At 51.8% G+C, this 22,931-nt stretch overlaps 2 protein-coding genes across 8 annotated transcripts in view; one reads left to right on the plus strand and one right to left on the minus strand.

Annotated features, from left to right (window-relative positions):
* Positions 1-22,743, plus strand: part of fancd2 (FA complementation group D2) — a 25,177-nt gene extending 2,434 nt beyond the window's left edge. Inside the window, exons 1-44 of one of the 7 annotated variants that reach the window (XM_084704346.1) lie at positions 1,306-1,324; positions 2,344-2,451; positions 2,567-2,704; positions 2,786-2,853; positions 2,952-3,058; positions 3,315-3,375; positions 3,854-3,906; positions 4,317-4,395; positions 4,474-4,598; positions 5,045-5,132; positions 5,249-5,353; positions 5,647-5,738; positions 5,863-5,971; positions 6,118-6,153; positions 6,315-6,461; positions 6,587-6,721; positions 6,905-7,036; positions 7,757-7,864; positions 8,024-8,133; positions 8,232-8,286; positions 8,944-9,063; positions 10,374-10,447; positions 10,592-10,741; positions 10,855-10,955; positions 11,081-11,196; positions 11,333-11,441; positions 11,747-11,848; positions 12,027-12,109; positions 12,268-12,390; positions 12,482-12,598; positions 12,735-12,863; positions 13,172-13,290; positions 13,410-13,520; positions 14,598-14,728; positions 16,918-17,011; positions 17,149-17,271; positions 17,527-17,620; positions 17,885-17,956; positions 18,548-18,586; positions 18,794-18,868; positions 20,310-20,384; positions 20,559-20,705; positions 21,052-21,150; positions 22,199-22,743. In XM_084704346.1, the coding sequence (XP_084560472.1) occupies positions 2,388-2,451; positions 2,567-2,704; positions 2,786-2,853; positions 2,952-3,058; positions 3,315-3,375; positions 3,854-3,906; positions 4,317-4,395; positions 4,474-4,598; positions 5,045-5,132; positions 5,249-5,353; positions 5,647-5,738; positions 5,863-5,971; positions 6,118-6,153; positions 6,315-6,461; positions 6,587-6,721; positions 6,905-7,036; positions 7,757-7,864; positions 8,024-8,133; positions 8,232-8,286; positions 8,944-9,063; positions 10,374-10,447; positions 10,592-10,741; positions 10,855-10,955; positions 11,081-11,196; positions 11,333-11,441; positions 11,747-11,848; positions 12,027-12,109; positions 12,268-12,390; positions 12,482-12,598; positions 12,735-12,863; positions 13,172-13,290; positions 13,410-13,520; positions 14,598-14,728; positions 16,918-17,011; positions 17,149-17,271; positions 17,527-17,620; positions 17,885-17,956; positions 18,548-18,586; positions 18,794-18,868; positions 20,310-20,384; positions 20,559-20,705; positions 21,052-21,150; positions 22,199-22,303 (4,320 nt within the window). In that variant the 5' untranslated portion in view covers positions 1,306-1,324; positions 2,344-2,387 and the 3' untranslated portion in view covers positions 22,304-22,743. Of the gene's footprint in view, positions 1-1,305; positions 1,325-1,655; positions 1,856-2,060; positions 2,142-2,343; positions 2,452-2,566; positions 2,705-2,785; positions 2,854-2,951; positions 3,059-3,314; positions 3,376-3,853; positions 3,907-4,316; positions 4,396-4,473; positions 4,599-5,044; positions 5,133-5,248; positions 5,354-5,646; positions 5,739-5,862; positions 5,972-6,117; positions 6,154-6,314; positions 6,462-6,586; positions 6,722-6,904; positions 7,037-7,756; positions 7,865-8,023; positions 8,134-8,231; positions 8,287-8,943; positions 9,064-10,373; positions 10,448-10,591; positions 10,742-10,854; positions 10,956-11,080; positions 11,197-11,332; positions 11,442-11,746; positions 11,849-12,026; positions 12,110-12,267; positions 12,391-12,481; positions 12,599-12,734; positions 12,864-13,171; positions 13,291-13,409; positions 13,521-14,597; positions 14,729-16,917; positions 17,012-17,148; positions 17,374-17,526; positions 17,623-17,884; positions 17,957-18,547; positions 18,587-18,793; positions 18,869-20,309; positions 20,385-20,558; positions 20,706-21,051; positions 21,151-22,198 lie in introns of those variants that run through there. The other 6 variants (XM_084704345.1, XM_084704343.1, XM_084704344.1 and 3 more) reach the window with 6 other exon arrangements.
* On the minus strand, positions 572-1,809 carry gpx1b (glutathione peroxidase 1b). Its single transcript, XM_084704351.1, has 2 exons — positions 1,526-1,809; positions 572-1,266 (listed from the first exon to the last, which is right to left on the minus strand). Exons 1-2 carry the CDS (start codon positions 1,745-1,747, stop codon positions 916-918), a joined length of 573 nt encoding a protein of 190 aa, XP_084560477.1. The 5' UTR covers positions 1,748-1,809; the 3' UTR covers positions 572-915.
* Positions 22,744-22,931: the final 188 nt, after the last annotated feature.

Genomic DNA, 22,931 nt, shown 5'->3' on the forward strand with positions numbered 1-22,931 from the left:
ACGACCCCGCAACAAGGACTCAGCATGTTTGTGGGACCTTGGTCGTGGTACAGGACTTAAGTGTTGAGGAAACAATTAGTTTATTGGCCCAAATGAACCAATTCTGAACTGTGCAACTTGAAGAGTAACATTCAAATTAAGTTAAATGTTTTTTTTTTTATTTTTTTTTAATTTTAATCAAGGAACGGAGAATACAAAATACGGCTTCTCACCGTGACTTGCACGAAGCTGTTTGCAATTCTTGGAAAGTCCCATCCCCACCCCCTCCTGAAACCATTTGATCATGTTGCCAGCATACGTTGCTCACATCAGTTCAGTTTACGGTAGAGGTTCTCAAACCTATCCTCAAATGCCCCCTGTCCTGCATGTTTAGACGTTTCCCCTGCTCCAACACACCTGATTAAAAATGGGCGTTACCAGGCTTCTAGAGATAGACAACGACCTATTTATTTGAATCAGGTGTGTTGGAGCAGGGAAACATCTAAAACATGCAGGACAGGTGATGGTAGCCTACTTGGACAGGTTTGAAGTGCTGGTCTACGGCACTTCCAAACACAGGCAAAACACCACGTTCAGTCAAGCCTTTATTTGTCATTTACATGATGCCATATGCTTTTCGTGGACACAGTACAACTTTAATGCGAAGGCCTTTACGTCTCATCAGAGATCCCTCTCAATATATTTGGTTTCAAAGGATGTCTTCATACAGTAAATGTCTCACATACAGAAGCACAGGTGGTCAGAAAGCATAAGTCATCGATAGTTTGATTTGTTTGGACGGTAGAAAATACATATTACATATCTACTCTGATGGATTTAAATTAATGTTCCCATAATCCCATTTAATGTGTTGCTTAACACCCCTAAATGTGAACCTTCAGACAGCTTCTGCTGCGTGAACAAGACTAGGACGTTTTAATTAGCAAGGTTAAGGAGCTTCTTGATGTCGCCCTCAATGTTGCTGGTGAGGAACCTCCGGCTGTACCTCTTGAACGGTTCTCCGTCAGGGCCGATGAGAAACTTCTCGAAGTTCCAGGCGATATCGTTCCTGCAGACGGGACTCCAGATGATGCACTTGGGGTCTCCCATGAGGGACATTGGATCGTCGCTAGGGAACTGCAGTTTCTCCTTCAGAAACTGGAACAGGGGGTCGGCGTCCTTTCCGTTCACGTCTACCTTCTCCAGGAGCTGGAACTTTGGCTCAAAGCCATTTCCAGGACGGACGTACTTCAAGGACAAAAGGATCTCTTCGTTCTTGCAGTTTTCCTACGAAAAGAAGCAATAGTCGTTAGCTGTGGGCTCACGATAATGGCTTGATAAAAAGGTTAAAGTTATACGCTATTAATAGCAAGTAAATGACAACGCGGTTCTACAATACACAAAGAGAACATATTGTTTTACTAGCTTTCAGAGCAGTGGCAATATCCTATATATTTCTCCATAAAGTTCAAAGTATGCAGGTGTCGAGGAAGTATGTCGGTGCAGTCGCACCTGTTACGCTGCCTACATTCTCCACTCCTCTTACCTGATGTCCGAATTGATTGCAGGGCACTCCCAGAACCACAAGCCCTTTGCCGGCGTACCGTTCATGGAGCTCGTTCATCTGGGTGTAATCCCTGGAGGTTGTACCTCAGAGGGAAGCGACGTTCTCGATAAGCACCACCTTGCCCTGGAGAGAGGAGAAATTGAACAGTTCTCCTGTTAGGAGCTTTGCCGTCATCTCGTAGAATTTCTTTGTGGCAGCCATGATTAGTTACTTCTCAGGAAGTACCGTTAGCTTGATACTGTAGCTTACTGTGGGAAGGAATGACGGCGGCGCCAGACTTTATACTGTTGCGCACAAGGACATTTTAAGGTATTTAGGGACCGTCTAAAAAGAACTTTACATCTTTGCAAAATAATTTATTGAGCTACTTCCACCTATTGAGTCTCATCAATTATGGGCTAATTAATAGAATTACTTGTATTTAGACTGATTATGTGTGAAACTCATGTTTACAAAAGCACATTTATCAACGTAAAGTTTCGCTCTCTGTACAGTTGGTTGTTGTGTTGACTTCCCTTACTTCGTTACAAAACATTGGCGCGAAAGTTACTGTTTTGGTTACGCTTGCACTGGTGGCTGAGTTATCTACTTGGATGTTAGTGCTAGTTTTACCACTCTTTTAGATTTGCGTAACTCCGAAACAGATAGAGATAAATTTATGTATCTATTCACATGTAATAGAAGACCCAGCTAGCAAGCTACCTTGTTGTCATTTTGCTGTGACATTCTGTACAGTAGCCACTCGCATTGCTAGCGACTAACACGTTAGCACTAAAAGTTGTTTCATTCACTTCCAGATTAATTAAACCACTGACAACATCCCAGACTCCTTGCAGTTAAGATGCACAGGAAGAAACGCTCCTCCGTGGATAAAGATGAAACTGCTGCATCAACTGACGCATCAAGTAATAACAATATTTTGATTGTGCGTAGCTAACTTAGCTACTGCTCAAGACATGGGGAGGGTCACTTATTCAGCGCAGTCCGTAACTGTCTCCTAAACTGCATGTTCGCTTTCAGAGTTCAAGAAAAGCCGAATAACCGGGCGTCAGTGCTCCAAGGCCAGTGTTCAACACGACAACAACGAGACGGTGTTTATCCAGTTCCTACGGGCTGCAGGTGTTTCTCTGAGCCAGGGTAGCGCGTCTAATGAACTGGGTAAGCATTGCAACCTCAGTATCAACAGAACATGACAGATGCTACCGATATTACATTGATGGACAATATCTGTTCCTCAAGCTGTGGACCAAGTTGTTTTCCATAAAAGATTGCAACAACAGTTGCGCAAGAGTCCGAGATACCCAGAAGTGAGTGTTACCTACAACTGCTAACTACTAAACGCATTTGCAGTTTTATCATAACAGCATAGAATAACCGAGCAATGTATGACCCACTCGTCCGACAGATTGTCAAGGAGTTCATCACGGGGCTGGAAGCCCACATCGAAGACCCCGCGAGATTTAAGAACTGTCTCCTGCCGTGTGTTCCGCGTCAGGCGGACGGAGCATCAAGGTAGAAATTATTTACGTTCAACAGACACTCGGGTAGAAAAACACAGACATCCCAAATCATCCTAGGAGGGTGTGTGTGGCTGGAGGGGGCAGTAACCTCCCTCAAGTGAGTTCTTGCAGGTTGGGATGTCTGAACACGCAGCTAAGATGCTTAACTGGCATCCAGTTTTGAACAACAGCTTAAAGCCATTGTTTTTGTGGATAATGTGGGAGTGTTGGTTGGTAACTGACAGCTTGTGTGCTTGTGTCTGGTACAGCTGCCTCAGCTCGTTCCAGGAGAGTCTCATCCGTCTGCTGCTGGGAGTGGAGATGCTTCAGGTAGGACAGCCCTGTGAGGGGGCCCTGTGAGGGGGCCCTGTGAGGGGGCCCTGTGAGGGGGCCCTGTGAGGGGGCCCTCTGAGGGGGCCCTGTGAGGGGGCCCTGTGAGGGGGCCCTGTGAGGGGGCCCTGTGAGGGGGCCCTGTGAGGGGGCCCTGTGAGGAGGAGTAGGCCCTGTGAGGCTTAAGTTGATCATAGAATCCATTGTACGACAAATCTTAGTTTTACGGGCCGTTTCCAAAGACATTGTAGCTAAAGTGTCTCTTGAAAATTCTAAAGTGCATAGATTAGCCTACTCCTTACGAGCATGTTTGGGAAACGCAGGTAAGAAATATTGATGGTTGTTGCTACGATCCATCGTTATCGGGAAACGCAGCCCTGGTTGGTTGAAACTCTAATTGTATATGAACTGTGTTAGGACACCTTATGTCTCCGTAGTAACCTGACCGGTGTCTTCTGTGGTTTCCTCTTGGTTGTAGACTCTAATAATCAACACGTTGTTTGAGAAACTTCCAGAGTTCATGTTTGATAGGTAAGAAGTATTCTTAAAAAAAAAAAAAAAGTGAATGCCAACTTAAAATCATATAAATATGGATGACAGGTCAAGCACCTAATTCTGAACTTCAGCCACGTAACCTCTCCCTCTTTCTCCCTCTCCCTCTCTCTCTCCCTTCCTCCTCTTTCTCCCTCTCTCTCTCCCTTCCTCCTCTCTCTCTCTCTCTCTCTCTCTCTCTCTCTCTCTCTCTCTCTCTCTCTCTCTCCATCTCTCTCCCTTCCTCCTCTTTCTCCCTCTCTCTCTCCCTTCCTCCTCTCTCTCTCTCTCTCTCTCTCTCCATCTCTCTCCCTTCCTCCTCTTTCTCCCTCTCTCTCTCTCCCTTCCTCCTCTCTCTCTCTCTCTCTCTCTCCCTTCCTCCTCTTTCTCCCTCCCTCTCTCTTTCATAGCTCTGCAGTGGATGGCCTCAATATCCCTCGGGTCATAGTCAACCAGCTGAAGTGGTTGGACAGAGTCCTGGACAGCAATGTATGCACCTCTCCTGCCCCCCCCCCCCCCCCCTCACACACACACACACTTTTTATTAAGAAAATCATATCCTTCCAGGACCTGACAGCCAAGCTGATGCAGCTGGTCGCCGTGGCGCCCATGGAGGTGCAGCGTGACATCATCACCAGTCTGCCGGAGATCCTTGAAGACTCACAGCACACAGATGTGGCCAGAGAGCTGAAGTAAGCAGGGCTGCTGTTATAGAGCTGCTGTTATAGAGCTGCTGTTATAGAGCTGCTGTTTCAGAGCTGCTGTTATAGAGCTGCTGTGTATAGAGCTGCTGTGTATAGAGCTGCTGTGTATAGAGCTGCTGTGTATAGAGCTGCTGTGTATAGAGCTGCTGTGTATAGAGCTGCTGTGTATAGAGCTGCTGTTATAGAGCTGCTGTGTATAGAGCTGCTGTGTATAGAGCTGTCTGAACTCTCTCTTTCTCTCTCTCCCTCTAGCTCTGCTCCTGTCTGTCTGCCTCCCTCTCTTTTCTTCTCTATCTCATCCATCTTGCTGTTCTGCCCCCATTCTCACACACACACACACACACACACACACACACACACACACACACACACACACACACACACACACACACACACACACTAGTAGCTGTGACACCCTAACCCTTTTTGTGCAGCTCTCTACTCCAGCAGAACACCCAGCTGAGCGGGCCCATTCTGGACGCCCTCTCCAGCCTGAATCTGTCCAGCGCGCTGCTGACTGAGGTTAGTCTGCACACACACACACACACACACACACACACACACACACACACACACACACACACACACACACACACACTGGCAGAGCCGGGGTCTGAGCTCTGACCCTGCTGTCCCAGGTGCGGGTGGGTGTCATGGCCACCCTGAAGGCCGTGGACCTGGAGCATCTTCCTGTGGTGGTGAAGTTCATCCTGCACTCCATCTCCAGCTCTGACGCCTGCGAGGTTACAGGCCACACACGCACGCACGCGCCCACGCATACACACACACACACACCGCACCCCTGTATAGCCAAACATATTGTTTTTCTTAATATTTCTTTTTTGAAATTTCTTTTTTGAAATATTTCTTTCCCAATTTAATTTTTTATAAAGATTTTTTTCAAAAAACCAAAAACAATTCGAGATAATTAAAATAATACCAAAAAATATATTTCCCCCAAATATTTATTTTTATTTAAAAAAAATGGACAGTTTTCTAGAGAGTTCTAGAACAACCCAGTGTTGTTGTTTTGCAGGTGGTTTGTGACCTGCGTAAGAAGCTGGAGCTGGATGTTCCTCCTGCGCTGCCGGCCTCGCAGAGCCACGGCAACCACAAGGCCACAGCAGGGTGAGCACACACACACACACACACACACACACACACACACACCTAAGCCATGTCCCAGGGTACTTCACACACCTCCATGGACCTGCGGCTAAGCCAGCCTGAACCTCCTGGTTGTTGACCCCAGATGCTCCTCTGCGGCAGCGGCCAGCAGGCAGGACAGCGTGAGCATGGTGCTGGAGGTCATCAGATCCACCATGCGCTTCCACAAGACCCTGTCTGAGGCCTGGCTCAAGGTACTGCAAGTAGGACTGGTGGTAGTATTAGTATTATTAGTGGTCGTATAATTAGTGGTGGTATTTGTTTAAGTGGGTATTGTATTGATCGGGCCTGCAGTCACTGTAGTTAACGTGTCCTGATGGGGGGGGGGGGTTGTTTGCAGGCGATAGAGGGCATCGACGAGGCGGACGACCACAAGGTAAAGATTCTGTAGACACCCGTGCATCTGGGTGTCTCGATGTCTGCCCGTGTGGGTGAAGGTGTAATCAAATATTCAGCTGTCTTATTTGTGTGTGTGTATCCTGCTCTGTTGTGTGTCCTGCTCCGTTGTGTGTGTGTGTGTGTGTGTGGTGGGGTCAGGCAATGGACCTGCTGGTGCTGTTCATCCTCCACTCCACCAACGCCAACCAGAGCAGGCGAGGGGCAGAGAGGGTCCTGAGGCAGAAGGTGAGGACCGGCCTGGTCCAGGAGGCTCTGCTGCACAGCACCTTCAGAGGCTTCGCTCAGGTACACACACACACACAGGACAGGACACACACCTGAGACACACACACACCTGAGACACACACCTGCGACACCTGAGAGTGTGTATATACGTGTGTGTGTATACATTAGTGTGTGTGTGTATGCAGGTGTTGCGGGGGTACTTCCCCTCCATCCTGGCTCTGGCCCAGACGCTGCTGCGCTCCCCTGACTCCAACACAGTGCCCTTTGGAGGCTCCATGTACACACACTCCTTCACCGCCTTCGACTCCTACTGCAAGCAGGTCAGCGCTGGGTGTGTGTGTGTGCAGTAGTAGTAGTAGTTGTAGTAAATTACATTTGTTGTGTTGCCTTGCATGGTTGTGCACGAGTGTAAGATAACGGTGTGCGTGAACACTTTCCAAACAGGTGTTAGCACTTCCAGTAGTTCACGGCTCTTCTGTGTGTGTGTGTGTGTGTGTGTGTAGGAGGTGGTGGGCTCCCTGGTGACCCATGTGTGCAGTGGGGTGGGTGGGGAGGTGGGCGTGGCCCTGGAGCTGCTCTGTGGCCTGGTGGAGGATCAGCCCTCTGACATGAACCCCTACGCTGCCTTCATTAAGGTGAGGGAGGAGGAGAGGGAGGGGAGGGGAGGGGAGGGGAGGGGAGGGGAGGGGAGGGGAGGGGAGGGGAGGGGAGGGGAGGGGAGGGGAGGGGAGGGGAGGAGGAGGAGGAGGAGGAGGGGAGGGGAGGGGAGGGGAGGGGAGGGGAGGGGAGGGGAGGGGAGGGGAGGGGAGGGGAGGGGAGGGGGGAGGGGAGGAGGAGGAGGAGGAGGGGAGGGGAGGGGAGGGGAGGGGAGGGGAGGGGAGGGGAGGGGAGGGGAGGGGAGGGGAGGGGAGGGAGGGAGGGAGGGAGGGAGGGGGAGGAGGAGGAGGAGGGGGGGGGAGGGGAGGGGAGGGAGGGAGGGGGAGGAGGAGGAGGAGGAGGGGGGAGGGGAGGAGGAGGAGGGGAGGGGAGGGGAGGGAGGGAGGGAGGGAGGGAGGGAGGGAGGAGGAGGGGAGGGAGGGAGGAGGAGGAGGGAGGGGGTAGTGAGGAGGGGGGAGGGAGGGAGGAGGAGGAGGGAGGGGTTAGTGAGGAGGGGGGAGGGAGGGAGGAGGAGGAGGGAGGGGGTAGTGAGGAGGGAGGGAGGGAGGGAGGGAGGGAGGGAGGGAGGGAGGGAGGGAGGGAGGGAGGGAGGGAGGGAGGGAGGGAGGGAGGGAGGGAGGGAGGGAGGGAGGGAGGGAGGGAGGGAGGGAGGGAGGGAGGGGGAGCAGTAAGAGTAAAGTGTGTTGTGGTCCCATCAGGGAGTTCTAGACTACATGGACAACCTGAGTCCCCAGCAGATTCGCAGGTTGTTCCACCTGCTCAGCAGCCTGGCTGTTACACAGCAGCACCAGGCCACACACATCCAGGTGAGTGAGACACACACACACACACACAGTGTGACTCACCTGGGTATACTAACTATTTTAACACACAAGTCTGATCCTCAGCTTATCTGATGTGTGTGTGTGTGTCTCTCCTTACTTGTGTGTGTGTGTCTCTACCTGTGTGTGTGTGTGTGTGTCCAGGATGACATGCACATAGTGCTCCGTAAGCAGCTGTCCAGCCCAGTCCTCAAGTACAAGAGGATGGGCATCATGGGAGGAGTCATGGTGGTGGGGAGCATGGGAGCCCACAGGTACACACACACACCTACACACACACACACACACACACACACACACCTACATGCGCACACACACCTACAACACCTGCTCTGTTGTGTGTGTTGTCCAGGCCGACAGTGGAGGATCCAGCAGGGAGCACGTTGTCTAAGGAGACGTACAGACAGGTGAGCTCTGCTGCCGTCTGCTCAAACTGGAGCTCTGCTGCCGTCTCTGCTCACTGGAGCTCTGCTGCCGTCTCTGCTCTCACTGGAGCTCTGCTGCTGTCTCTGCTCACTGGAGCTCTGCTGTCGTCTCTGCTCACTGGAGCTCTGCTGCCGTCTCTGCTCACTGGAGCTCTGTTGCCGTCTCTGCTCACTGGAGCTCTGCTGCCGTCTCTGCTCTCACTGGAGCTCAGTTGCCGTCTCTGCTCACTGGAGCTCTGTTGCCGTCTCTGCTCACTGGAGCTCTGCTGCCGACTCTGCTCTCACTGGAGCTCTGCTGCCGTCTCTGCTCACTGGAGCTCTGCTGCCGTCTCTGCTCTCACTGGAGCTCTGCTGCCGTCTCTGCTCACTGGAGCTCTGCTGCCGTCTCTGCTCACTGGAGCTCTGCTGCCGTCTCTGCTCACTGGAGCTCTGTTGCCACACTGGAGCTCTAATGGAACTCTCAAACAAGTCCCTGTTTGAGAGTGATAACAGAAACACTCAGTATAGTACAAAGCGTAGTTAGCCTTTACGTTTACAAAACCGTGACGTTTAAATAGCAATTAATGCTGCACCCCTCGTGTGTACACTGTGTGCGTGTGTGTGCGTGTGCATGTGTGTGTGTGTGTGTGTGTGCATTAGGTGACTGCTCTGTTGGAGCTGGTCCAGTCCTGCAGCAGGAGTTCTCCTGAGGCGGAGGCTCTGTACTATGATGAGCTGGCCAACCTGATCGTGACCCACACCCTGGACCCACAGGTGCAGGTAGGTCTGCCTGCTCTCTCTCTCTCACACACACACACACACACACACACACACAGACACAGACACACACACACACACCCTGGACCCACAGGTGCAGGTAGGTCTGCCTGCTCTCTCTCTCTCTCACACACACACACACACACACACACACACAGACACACACACACACACACCCTGGACCCACAGGTGCAGGTAGGTCTGCCTGCTCTCTCTCTCTCTCACACACACACACACACACACACACCCTGGACCCACAGGTGCAGGTAGGTCTGCCTGCTCTCTCTCTCTCACACACACACACACACACACAGACACACACACACACACCCTGGACCCACAGGTGCAGGTAGGTCTGCCTGCTCTCTCTCTCTCACACACACACACACACACACACACACAGACACAGACACACACACACACACCCTGGACCCACAGGTGCAGGTAGGTCTGCCTGCTCTCTCTCTCTCTCACACACACACACACACACACACACAGACACACACACACACACCCTGGACCCACAGGTGCAGGTAGGTCTGCCTGCTCTCTCTCTCTCACACACACACACACACACACACACACCCTGGACCCACAGGTGCAGGTAGGTCTGCCTGCTCTCTCTCTCTCACACACACACACACACACACACACACAGACACACACACACACACACACCCTGGACCCACAGGTGCAGGTAGGTCTGCCTGCTCTCTCTCTCTCTCACACACACACACAGACACAGACACACACACACACACCCTGGACCCACAGGTGCAGGTAGGTCTGCCTGCTCTCTCTCTCTCTCTCTCACACACACACACAGACACACACACACACCCTGGACCCACAGGTGCAGATAGGTCTGCCTGCTCTCTCTCTCTCACACACACACACACACACAGACACACACACACACACACCCTGGACCCACAGGTGTAGGTAGGTCTGCCTGCTCTCTCTCTCTCTCACACACACACACACACACACACACACACACACAGACACACACACACACACCCTGGACCCACAGGTGCAGGTAGGTCTGCCTGCTCTCTCTCTCTCTCTCTCACACACACACACACACACACACACAGACACACACACACACACCCTGGACCCACAGGTGCAGGTAGGTCTGCCTGCTCTCTCTCTCTCACACACACACACACACACACACACAAGCTTTAATACTTGTTATTAAGTTAACTTATATTAACTTGTACTTTCTTCCTACAGCCTAACTGACCCACTTTCAAACAATGCTGTTTCTATGCTGTGATAGTGACCTTGCTCTCTGCTCTCACCACCAGGCGTGGATAGGGAAGAGTGTCATGGAAGACTTCCAGAAGGACTTTGTCGTGGATGTCGGAGGAGACATGACAGGGTGTGTGTGTGTGAGAGATAATATTGTGATTAAATGTCCACCAGGGAACCCAGTAATGACTAATAGAGGATGTGTGTACGTGTGTCGCTCTGCGTCTGCTAAATGACTAAATGTGTGTGTGTGCGTGCGTGTGTGTGCACGCAGCTCCTTCCTGCTCCCGCCCTGTGAGATGTATGACCTGGAGGATGATGACGCCCAGAAGGATTTTGCCATCAACCTGCTCCCCCTGCTGGCGGTGGAGCAGCAGCACAGGGACGACACAAGCAGCCTGCCAGGCAGGGTCAGCACAGACCGGTCAGTCAGCACACCACCTCACACAACATCGCTTAACATGCAGTAATGAACACGTGTAGATGGAGGAGGTGTACTAGTGTGTCTGTGTCTGTGTGTGTGTGTGTGTGTGTCAGGAGAGTGTCTCCTCTCTGCCTGGCCCCCTTCTTCAGGCTCCTGCAGCTGAGTGAGAGCCAGCAGAACCAGGGAGACCTGGAGAACATAGACGGCCTACTGGGTGAGGAGAACCCCACACAGAGAACCCCCAACCCATAGAAAGCCCCCAGCCACCACACATAGAGAGCTGTGAGATAACGTGTTCTCATCTGGCTGTGTGTGTGTGTGTGTGTGTGTGTGTGGCAGGCTGCCCTCTGGTCCTGACAGACCTGACTGTGCTGGAGACAGCAGAGAGCCTGAGCAGGCCAGAGAGAGACTTCCTCTGTGCTCTGCTGTTCTACATCATCAACTGGTTCAGAGAGGTAACCACACCTCTGTGTCTCTCTGTGTGTGTGTGTGTGTGTGTGTGTGTTGTTCATACTTGTGGGTTTACAGATGGTGAGTTTGTTAGTGAGGTGGTGTGTGTGTGTGTGTGTGTGTGTGTGTGGTGCTCTGCAGGTCGTGAACGCCTTCTGCAGGCAGACAGACCCTGAGTCTAAGCTGAGAGTTCTGACCCGCATACAGAACATCACTCACCTTCAGGGTCTACTGGAGAGAGCTCTGGCAGGTAGGAAACAGCCTCTGCTCTTCCCTCGCTCAGGACGGAGCCCATATGAAGCTGCTGTGTTGTGTTTCAGTGACTCCTGGCTTGATGAAGCTGCTGTGTTGTGTTTCAGTGACTCCTGGCTTGATGAAGCTGCTGTGTTGTGTTTCAGTGACTCCTGGCTTGATGAAGCTGCTGTGTTGTGTTTCAGTGACTCCTGGCTTGATGAAGCTGCTGTGTTGTGTTTCAGTGACTCCTGGCTTGATGAAGCTGCTGTGTTGTGTTTCAGTGACTCCTGGCTTTGATGAAGCTGCTGTGTTGTGTTTCAGTGACTCCTGGCTTCACACCACCTCTCGCCAACTTCGATGGGGAGACCACTGACGTGGTGCTGGCCTCTGGCTCAGCCGCCCAGCCCAGGAAGGGAAAGAAAGGTGAGAGTGTTCCGGAAGGATGTCGCTGAGTCATACACCTCTCAGAGGATGTTGGATGTCAGCTCTTGTTGCATAAACGGCAACTTAAAACCACCTGACCAAGTTGGCTTTCTCACCTTGTGTTTGACACACACACAACATAACACACCATTTCTCTCCAATACACACTGTCAATCAGAGAGCACAGGAAAAAAGAGGAAAGCTGGGAATTCGTCCACCGATGCTTCTCAACTGGAGGAGGAGACAGAGGAGACCCAGCAGGTAACCAACCACTCAGAAAACTACAAGTCCCAATAACGGGGCTGGACCACACACTGTGTTCCACACACTTAAATCCCAGAAGAGACGCCATTTTGTTTGTAGTTCTTCCTCACTTGTGTGAGGTTGACAGTGAACAGCGTGGGCTGTGTGCCCGGCAGGAAGTGAAGGAGACCAGGCCGGGGGTGAGCCTGGAGGCTTACCGGCCGTTCTTCAGAGAGCTGGACCTGGAGGTCCTCAGCCTGCTGTCACGCCCCCTGCTGGACGCCGAGCTCAGCACCAAGGTGGGTCTCCACCAGCACACTGTTGGTATGCACACACACACACACACACACATTTCCGCAGACTCAGGTGTGTGTGACTGCGCCCTGCCAGGAGAAGGGGGGTGTCCAGCTGGGACCAGCAGAGCTGGTCTTCCTGCTAAAGGACATGCTGTACAAGCTGGAGTTCAGCCTTGCTGCCGGCCCAGCCAAAAGACCTGTCTTCTTAAAGGTGCTGCACACACCCACACACACACACACACACACAGAGACACACTCACACACGCCCACGCACGCACACACACACACACACACACACACTAGCACCTTGTCTGAGGCATGTATGGTGACATCCCGGTGTGCTGCAGGTGAAGCCAGACAGGACTGTGGGCTTCTCCCACCTGCAGCAGAAGAGCCCCAAGGCCATCGCCTCCTGCTGTGTGCGCCTGCTACCCAGCCTGTGCTCCCACCTGCAGAACTGCCACACCTACTTCCAGGTGCCCTGCACACTCACGCTACACACACGCTACACACACGCTACACACACGCTACACTCACGCTACACTCACGCTACACACACGCTACACCCACGCTACACCCACGCTACACCCACGCTACACACACGCTACACACACGCTACACTCACGCAACATTCACGCTACACACACGCTACACACACGCTACACACACGCTACACTCACGCTACACTCACGCTACACACTGCCTGTTGGTTTTATTTTAAATGTAGTCTAATCTGTTCTCCGTGTGTGTGTGTATGTGTGTGTGTGTGTGTGTGTGTTTTCAGACGCTGCTGGCTAAGAACCAGGGGGTGGTGGATGGACGGGGGGTGGATGTGAAGCAGCACCAGCTCATGTCTACAGCCTATCAGCTCCTGCTCCAGGTGCTGCACATCACCTTCAGCTGGTGAGCAGGCACACCACAACAACAACAACCACATCAACAAGCCCCGTGTTCAACTTCTATCTCATCTTAGTCTCTCTCTCTCGCTCTCTCTCTCTTTCCCCCCCACACCCCGTCCTCAGGTCTGGCTTCTGCCAGGCCCAGCAGAGAGGTCTGCTGAAGGAAGCTCTGGGTGTGCTGGCTAGCCAGCTGCACGAGGGGGGCCCGGAGCCCACCCTGGACCAGCTCATCAGGTAGGTGCAGGGAGGTGAGGGGTGCAGGGGGGTGAGGGGTGCAGGGGGGTGAGGGGTGCAGGGAGGTGAGGGGTGCAGGGAGGTGAGGGGTGCAGGGTGGTGAGGGGTGCAGGGAGGTGAGGGGTGCAGGGGGGTGAGGGGTGCAGGGAGGTGAGGGAGGTGAGGGGTGCAGGGGGGTGAGGGGTGCAGGGAGGTGAGGGTGGTGAGGGGTGCAGGGAGGTGAGGGGTGCAGGGAGGTGAGGGGTGCAGGGAGGTGAGGGGTGCAGGGAGGTGAGGGTGGTGAGGGGTGCAGGGAGGTGAGGGGTGCAGGGAGGTGAGGGGTGCAGGGAGGTGAGGGAGGTGAGGGGTGCAGGGGGGTGAGGGGTGCAGGGAGGTGAGGGTGGTGAGGGGTGCAGGGAGGTGAGGGGTGCAGGGAGGTGAGGGTGGTGAGGGGTGCAGGGAGGTGAGGGGTGCAGGGAGGTGAGGGTGGTGAGGGGTGCAGAGAGGTGAGGGTGGTGAGGGGTGCAGGGAGGTGAGGGGTGCAGGGAGGTGAGGGGTGCAGGGAGGTGAGGGTGGTGAGGGGTGCAGGGTGGTGAGGGGTGCAGGGAGGTGAGGGGTGCAGGGAGGTGAGGGTGGTGAGGGGTGCAGGGAGGTGAGGGTGGTGAGGGGTGCAGGGAGGTGAGGGGTGCAGGGAGGTGAGGGGTGCAGGGAGGTGAGGGGTGCAGGGTGGTGAGGGGTGCAGGGTGGTGAGGGGTGCAGGGGGGTGAGGGGTGCAGAGGGTGGTGAGGGTGTGGAGGATGGGGGAGATGGTAAGTTAGTCAGCAATGCAGGCTCCCCCTTCCTCCTAGAAGGTTATCACAACAGGATCATCATCGACTGGGAAAGGAAAATGTTGCCATTTGTCATTTTGCAGGTCACCGTTATAATTAATTTATTGAAAATTCGCCCATCATGAAGCTTCCTGATGGGGTTGTGTGAAGGTTCCTGATGTTCCTGTGGGGTTGTGTGAAGGTTCCTGATGTTCCTGTGGGGTTGTGTGAAGGTTCCTGATGTTCCTGTGGGGTTGTGTGACCTGTCCTGTCCTGTTCTCCTCTGCAGACGTGGTTTTGAGTACCTGCTGAATTTCCGCTGCTCGGTGCCCAGTCTGAGCTCTGCCCTGACGCTGTCCCAGCTGCTGTCTGCTGTGGCTGGGAAGGGGCCCAGCCCTGCTGCCTACAGGGAACAGACTGGTGGGACCCTCACTCTCCTACACACACACACACACACACACACCCTCACTCTCCTACACACACACACACACACACACACCCTCACTCTCCTACACACACACACACCCTCACTCTCCTACACACACACACACACCCTCACTCTCCTACACACACACACACACACACCCTCACTCTCCTACACACACACACACACACCCTCACTCTCCTACACACACACACACACACACACACACACACACCCTCACTCTCCTACACACACACACACACACACACCCTCACTCTCCTACACACACGCACACACACCCTCACTCTCCTACACACACACACACACACACCCTCACTCTCCTACACACACACACACACACACCCTCACTCTCCTACACACACACACACACACACACACACCCTCACTCTCCTACACACACACACACACACACACCCTCACTCTCCTACACACACACACACACACACACACACACACACACCCTCACTCTCTTACACACACACACACACACACACACCCTCACTCTCCTACACACACACACACACACACACACCCTCACTCTCCTACACACACACACACACACACACCCTCACTCTCCTACACACACACACACACACACACACACACCCTCACTCTCTTACACACACACACACACACCCTCACTCTCCTACACACACACACACACACACACACACCCTCACTCTCCTACACACACACACACACACACACCCTCACTCTCCTACACACACACACACACACACACACACACCCTCACTCTCCTACACACACACACACACACACACACACCCTCACTCTCCTACACACACACACACACACACACACACCCTCACTCTCCTACACACACACACACACACACACCCTCACTCTCCTACACACACACACACACACACACACACACACCCTCACTCTCCTACACACACACACACACACACACACACACACCCTCACTCTCCTACACACACACACACACACACACCCTCACTCTCCTACACACACACACACACACAACCTCACTCTCCTACACACACACACACACACACACACACACCCTCACTCTCCTACACACACGCACACACACCCTCACTCTCCTACACACACACACACACACACACCCTCACTCTCCTACACACACACACACACCCTCACTCTCCTACACACACACACACACACCCTCACTCTCCTACACACACACACACACACACACACCCTCACTCTCCTACACACACACACACACACACACACCCTCACTCTCCTACACACACACACACACACACACACACCCTCACTCTCTTACACACACACACACACACCCTCACTCTCCTACACACACACACACACACACACACACCCTCACTCTCCTACACACACACACACACACACACCCACCCTCACTCTCCTACACACACACACACACACACACACACACACCCTCACTCTCCTACACACACACACACACACACCCTCACTCTCCTACACACACACACACACACACCCTCACTCTCCTACACACACACACACACACACACACACACCCTCACTCTCCTACACACACACACACACACACACACACCCTCACTCTCCTACACACACACACACACACACACCCTCACTCTCCTACACACACACACACACACACACACACACACACCCTCACTCTCCTACACACACACACACACACACACCCTCACTCTCCTACACACACACACACACCCTCACTCTCCTACACACACACACACACACCCTCACTCTCCTACACACACACACACACACACACACACCCTCACTCTCTTACACACACACACACACACACACACATCCTCAATCTCCTACACACACACACACACACACACACCCTCACTCTCCTACACACACACACACACACACACACACCCTCACTCTCTTACACACACACACACACACCCTCACTCTCCTACACACACACACACACACACACACACCCTCACTCTCCTACACACACACACACACACACACCCTCACTCTCCTACACACACACACACACACACACACACACCCTCACTCTCCTACACACACACACACACACACCCTCACTCTCCTACACACACACACACACACACACACACACCCTCACTCTCCTACACACTGACGGGGGTCTGTGTGTGATGACTGTATCCTGTCTGTTCAGCCAGCCTGGCCAGACACTTCCTGTGTCAGGAGTGGGTCACAGCCGGCGGAGAGAGAGAGAACAAGTACAACGAGAGCCTCACAGCTATCCTCAGGTGCGTGTAGGCGTGTGCATCCCAGACAGTGTGTGTGTCATGTCTGCAGGTGTTTAAATCTCGTCCTACAAGATAATAGGTTTCAGACAGATAAGTGTTCTGACTCCTACCCCCCCCCCCCCTCCCCTCCCCCGCAGCATCTACCTGGGTCACTGTGAGGATGTTCTGAAGGCCATTGAGGAGATCGCAGGAGAGGGGATACCCCAGCTGCTGGATGCAGCCAAACATGCCAGCTCCTCTACCTGGCCCACCCTCACCAGGTAGGACTGGCTCTGCCTCTGGCCCACCCTCACCAGGTAGGACTGGCTCTGCCTCTGGCCCACCCTCACTAGGTAGGCCTGCCTCTGGCCCACCCTCACCAGGTAGGCCTGCCTCTGCCTCTGGCCCACCCTCACTAGGTAGGACTGCCTCTGCCTCGGACCCACCCTCACCTCTCTCTCTTTTTCTCTCATTCCCGCCTTCCTCTCTTCTCCCCCCTCCCCACACACCCACACCCTCCAACCTCCTGTCTCCAGGCAGACCTTCCTGGTCTTCTATAAGGGGATGATGGCAGAGCTGGAGAAAGCTGTCAGGAAAATCCCCCCGGGGAAACACAACGACAGCACTGAGGTAAGCGTGTGTGTGTCTCTAACTGTGTGTGTGTGTGTGTGTCTAACTGTGTGTGTGTGTGTGTGTGTCTAACTGTGTGTGTGTGTGTGTCTAATCGTGTGTGTCTCCTGACTGTGCGTGTGTGTGAGACTATGTCTGTAACTGTGTGTGTGTGTGTGTGTCTGTAACTGTGTGTGTGTGTCTGTAACTGTGTGTGTGTGTGTGTGTGTGCCTGTGTCTTTAACTGTGTGTGAGACTAACCCATGTCCTCTGCTTCACCCTCAGGTCCAGAGTGAGAAGCTGCTGGTCTGGAACCTGGCCGTTAGAGACTTCCACTTCCTGGTCAACCTAGTCAAGGTACCATGCTGTGTCTGTGTGTGTATAAACCTGAAAACACCACTCAAGTATTTTTTAATTCATGTAAAAAAACATGAATGATCCCAGAAGGGCTGTTCCTAGAAGCAGATATAGTAAAGGAGACCCTAACAGGACAGACTAACAGTACAGACTGACAGGAGACCCTAACAGGACAGACTAACAGTACAGACTGACAGTACAGACTGACAGGAGACCCTAACAGGACAGACTAACGGTACAGACTAACAGGACAGACTGACAGGAGACCCTAACAGGACAGACTAACGGTACAGACTAACAGGACAGACTAACAGTACAGACTAACAGTACAGACTGACAGGAGACCCTAACAGGACAGACTAACAGTACAGACTAACAGTACAGACTAACAGGACAGACTAACAGTACAGACTAACAGTACAGACTAACAGGACAGACTAACAGGACAGACTAACAGTACAGACTGACAGGAGACCCTAACAGGACAGACTAACAGTACAGACTGACAGGACAGACTAACAGGACAGACTAACAGGACAGAGACAGATGCATAGGACACAGCAGTAACAATAACCCTCCTCCTTTCCTCAGGTGTTTGACAGCAGGCCGGTGTTGAACGTGTGTCTAAAGGTGAGTGTCAGAAGGATCACGAGCGCACCATGTAGGCTGAGACCTCGCGGCAGCCGGGGTTCAAATCCAACCCAGGCCCTCGACCGCCAACCCCCTCTATCCACACCTCCTCAGAACACACGGCATCTCTTTAGCATCAAATAAGAAAGGCAGAAATGCCACCAAAAATGTATCTTTATAAAGAGCAGTGGCTGTTGTGTCCCGCAGTATGGCCGTCTGTTCCTGGAGTCTTTCCTCAGGCTGGGGATGCCACTGCTGGACTTCAGCTTTATAAAACACAAGGTACCTTACCCACCTTAGGGCTCAGAGCACAGGGTACCTTACCCACCTTAGGGCTCAGAGCACAGGGTACCTTACCCACCTTAGGACTCAGAGCACAGGGTACCTTACCCACCTTAGGACTCAGAGCACAGGGTACCTTACCCACCTTAGGACTCAGAGTACAGGGTACCTTACCCACCTTAGGAGTCAGAGCACAGGGTACCTTACCCACCTTAGGGCTCAGAGCACAGGGTACCTTACCCACCTTAGGGCTCAGAGCACAGGGTACCTTACCCACCTTAGGGCTCAGAGCACAGGGTACCTTACCCACCTTAGGAGTCAGAGCACAGGGTACCTTACCCACCTTAGGACTCAGAGCACAGGGTACCTTACCCACCTTAGGACTCAGAGCACAGGGTACCTTACCCACCTTAGGAGTCAGAGCACAGGGTACCTTACCCACCTTAGGACTCAGAGCACAGGGTACCTTACCCACCTTAGGACTCAGAGCACAGGGTACCTTACCCACCTTAGGACTCAGAGCACAGGGTACCTTACCCACCTTAGGAGTCAGAGCACAGGGTACCTTACCCACCTTAGGACTCAGAGCACAGGGTACCTTACCCACCTTAGGACTCAGAGCACAGGGTACCTTACCCACCTTAGGGCTCAGAGCACAGGGTACCTTACCCACCTTAGGACTCAGAGCACAGGGTACTTTACCCACCTTAGGACTCAGAGCACAGGGTACCTTACCCACCTTAGGACTCAGAGCACAGGGTACCTTACCCACCTTAGGACTCAGAGCACAGGGTACCTTACCCACCTTAGGGCTCAGAGCACAGGGTACCTTACCCACCTTAGGACTCAGAGCACAGGGTTAAAAATAATCAGGTTGCTCAAATTCGGGCAGTAACATTTCAGATCCCCAAAATAAAAAATCAAGCTTCAGAAAATCAAATAGGAAAAAATACAGACTGCTCAATTTGAATGGTGAAATTCAAGCCGAAAGAATTCGACCCCAAAAAATTGATTGCAACATAAGGTGCAACAAACATGTTTTGGGGGGTCTTAATTTTGGGGATCTGAATTTTTTCAAATGTAATTTAGGGGATCTCAATTTTACAAAATGTATTTGAATTTGAGCTACCTAAATTTCTGAAGTTTGAATTTTTGGATCTGAATATATACTGTATATATTTTACATTAAAATAAATGCATATTTCCTGACTTCTTTCAATTTAAAACATGTCACTGATTTGTTTCCATACATGGGTAGCTACTAGTAAAGGCTAACATTCAAGTCTGCCTTCAAATCGTGGTCTTACAATGTTTAATTATTTTGTTCCTAACATTTTGAAAATTAATATTCTGATATGAATGTGTTTTTTAACTTGTATTGTGCAGCACTTTGGTTATAACCTGTCTTGTTTTGTAAATGATCTTGAATGTTGTATCTCAGGAGGATGCTCAGAGCCTGCTGAAGACCTTCCAGCTCAGTACCAGACAGCTGCATCACATGTGTGGACACTCTAAGGTACAGAGAACTGCACAGAGAACCCTCTAGACCCGCCTTTCTCAACCCTGGTCCTCAGGGTCCACCGTCCTGCATGTTCTAGATGTTTCCCTGCTCCAGCACACCTGGTTCAAATGAATGGGGTCGTTCTCAGGCTTCCACAGAGCAAACCCGAGTGTCGTCCCTCTAACGCAGATTTGTCAAGCCACGGCGCTGACCAATCACGTGCCGGCTCTGAAGAAAAGCCTGGAGCAGTTTGTGTACAGAGTCAAGGCCATGCTCACACTCAACCACTGTCAGGAGGCCTTCTGGCTGGGCAACCTGAAAAACCGAGACTTAAAGGTACACTGTGTTTCATTTACAACCTGAAAAACCGAGACTTAAAGGTACACTGTGTTTCATTTACAACCTGAAAAACCGAGACTTAAAGGTACACTGGGTTTCATTTACAACCTGAAAAACCGAGACTTAAAGGTACACTGTGTTTCATTTACAACCTGAAAAACCGAGACTTAACGGTACACTGTGTTTCATTTACAACCTGAAAAACCGAGACTTAAAGGTACACTGGGTTTCATTTACAACCTGAAAAAAACACTTCTTGAAGGTGCACTGTGTTTCATTTACAACCTGAAAAAACACTTCTTGAAGGTGCACTGTGTGTGAGCTAACCTCTCTTGTGTTACAGGGTGAGGAGATCCTCTCCCAGCGAGCTCAGGAAAGTGAGGAAGAGGAGGAGGAGGAAAATGATGATGAACAGCTGCCTCAGGACCAGTCTGATGATGAGGTACGTCAGTCTCCTCGTCTCCTCCTGTCATGGGGCTAACCCTAACTCTCCTGTCCCGGGGCTAACCCTCCTGTCAGGGGGCTAACCCTAACCCTCCTGTCCTGGGGCTAACCCTAACCCTCCTGGCACGGGGCTAACCCTAACCCTCCTGTCCCGGGGCTAACCCTCCTGTCCTGGGGCTAACCCTAACCCTCCTGTCCTGGGGCTAACCCTAACCCTCCTGTCCTGGGGCTAACCCTAACCCTCCTGGCACGGGGCTAACCCTAACCCTCCTGTCCCGGGGCTAACCCTAACCCTCCTGTCCTGGGGCTAACCCTAACCCTCCTGTCCTGGGGCTAACCCTAACCCTCCTGTCCTGGGGCTAACCCTAACCCTCCCGGCACGGGGCTAACCCTAACCCTCCTGTCCTGGGGCTAACCCTAACCCTCCTGTCCTGGGGCTAACCCTAACCCTCCTGGCACGGGGCTAACCCTAACCCTCCTGGCACGGGACTAACCCTAACCCTCCTGTCCCGGGGCTAACCCTAACCCTCCTGGCACCAGGCACCTGGGCTGCACTAGACAGGTGGGACCATGTTCCTCCAACTGTTTGAAAACAGCCAATCGGTCCCCTTTGCTTTTTATCAAGAAAATTATACTTAACGGCCACATCCTCAGTTGTTAAGAAAAGCTGTCCCACCCACATTTGAAAACCAAAGAGTCAAGTGGTATTCAAACACAACTTTACGCCACTGATATTTGTACCGTGTCCTGGGCGAGGGGTTTACGTAGCACGATGGGTTACTGGCAGTTGTAACCGCCTAGCCAGTGTAGTGGTATGAGTGGGGAACACAGATAAGATAAGTGGTTCAGGCTAATCTCTTCACTGCAGGTCCAGTTATCACAGTCAGGCACAGGAGAATGTCCACTGTAGTTTTTACAGTTTGGAAAAGGGAGGTGTGTTTTTTTTTGTTTTGTTTTTTGCTCTGTGGATAAAATATTGAGACAATATTTAAACCCCCGCCCCCACCTTTGTTCCTCTGTCCATGTATTGCTCCCCTTTATCACAGGCACAAGAAAAGGAAGCTGAGAGGATTACAAAAAACAAAAGGAAGGTTGATGTGAACGAGGAGGAGGATGATGATGATGTCACAGATGACTCTGATGATGACTAGTTCAGGAGAATTGGTCTGTGTACTCTGATCTACTGGTAGTACCGGTCTAGTGCTGTACTGGTCTGTGATCTCTTGACTTTGCAGCTTTGACACCCAGATCCTCTGGAGACACAAAGATCTGTTGTGCCTTACTGTCATTGAAAAAACACATTCAAGTGCTGAATTCTATCTTGACACTAATATTGTATGTGAAATTACAGTCTGTTGTATTTTTTTGTATTTTCATTTTCTGGGGGTGAAAATCTGCAAAAGAAAAAGTTTATCAGATGGAAATGAACTATAAACTCAACAGAATATTATGCGTGTGGAGTTCTAAAGAAAAGTTGGCAGATGCCCATTTTATTTTTTGTTAATTTCATTTGAATGTTTTAATCAATATTTGGAAACGTGAGTTTGAATCCAATATTCGTTCCTATTAAATAATAAAACATTACATTGAAGTTTGTGTATGAATATTGATCTTATATTTATGTATTTCTATGACTCATGTTGCTTCTTTGTGACTCCTGTGGGAATGTTTGTGGGATGATCCGTGATCTGTGCTCGCTAAACAACGCCCCCTTCTGGTTGAAACCATTACTCTCTATACAAAGGGGGATTATTTGGGGTCTTTGATTTGAGCAGATTT

This window comes from Hypomesus nipponensis, chromosome 9 (genome assembly GCF_054491055.1).
Source record: "Hypomesus nipponensis isolate SF chromosome 9, ASM5449105v1, whole genome shotgun sequence".
Lineage (NCBI taxonomy): Eukaryota > Metazoa > Chordata > Actinopteri > Osmeriformes > Osmeridae > Hypomesus > Hypomesus nipponensis.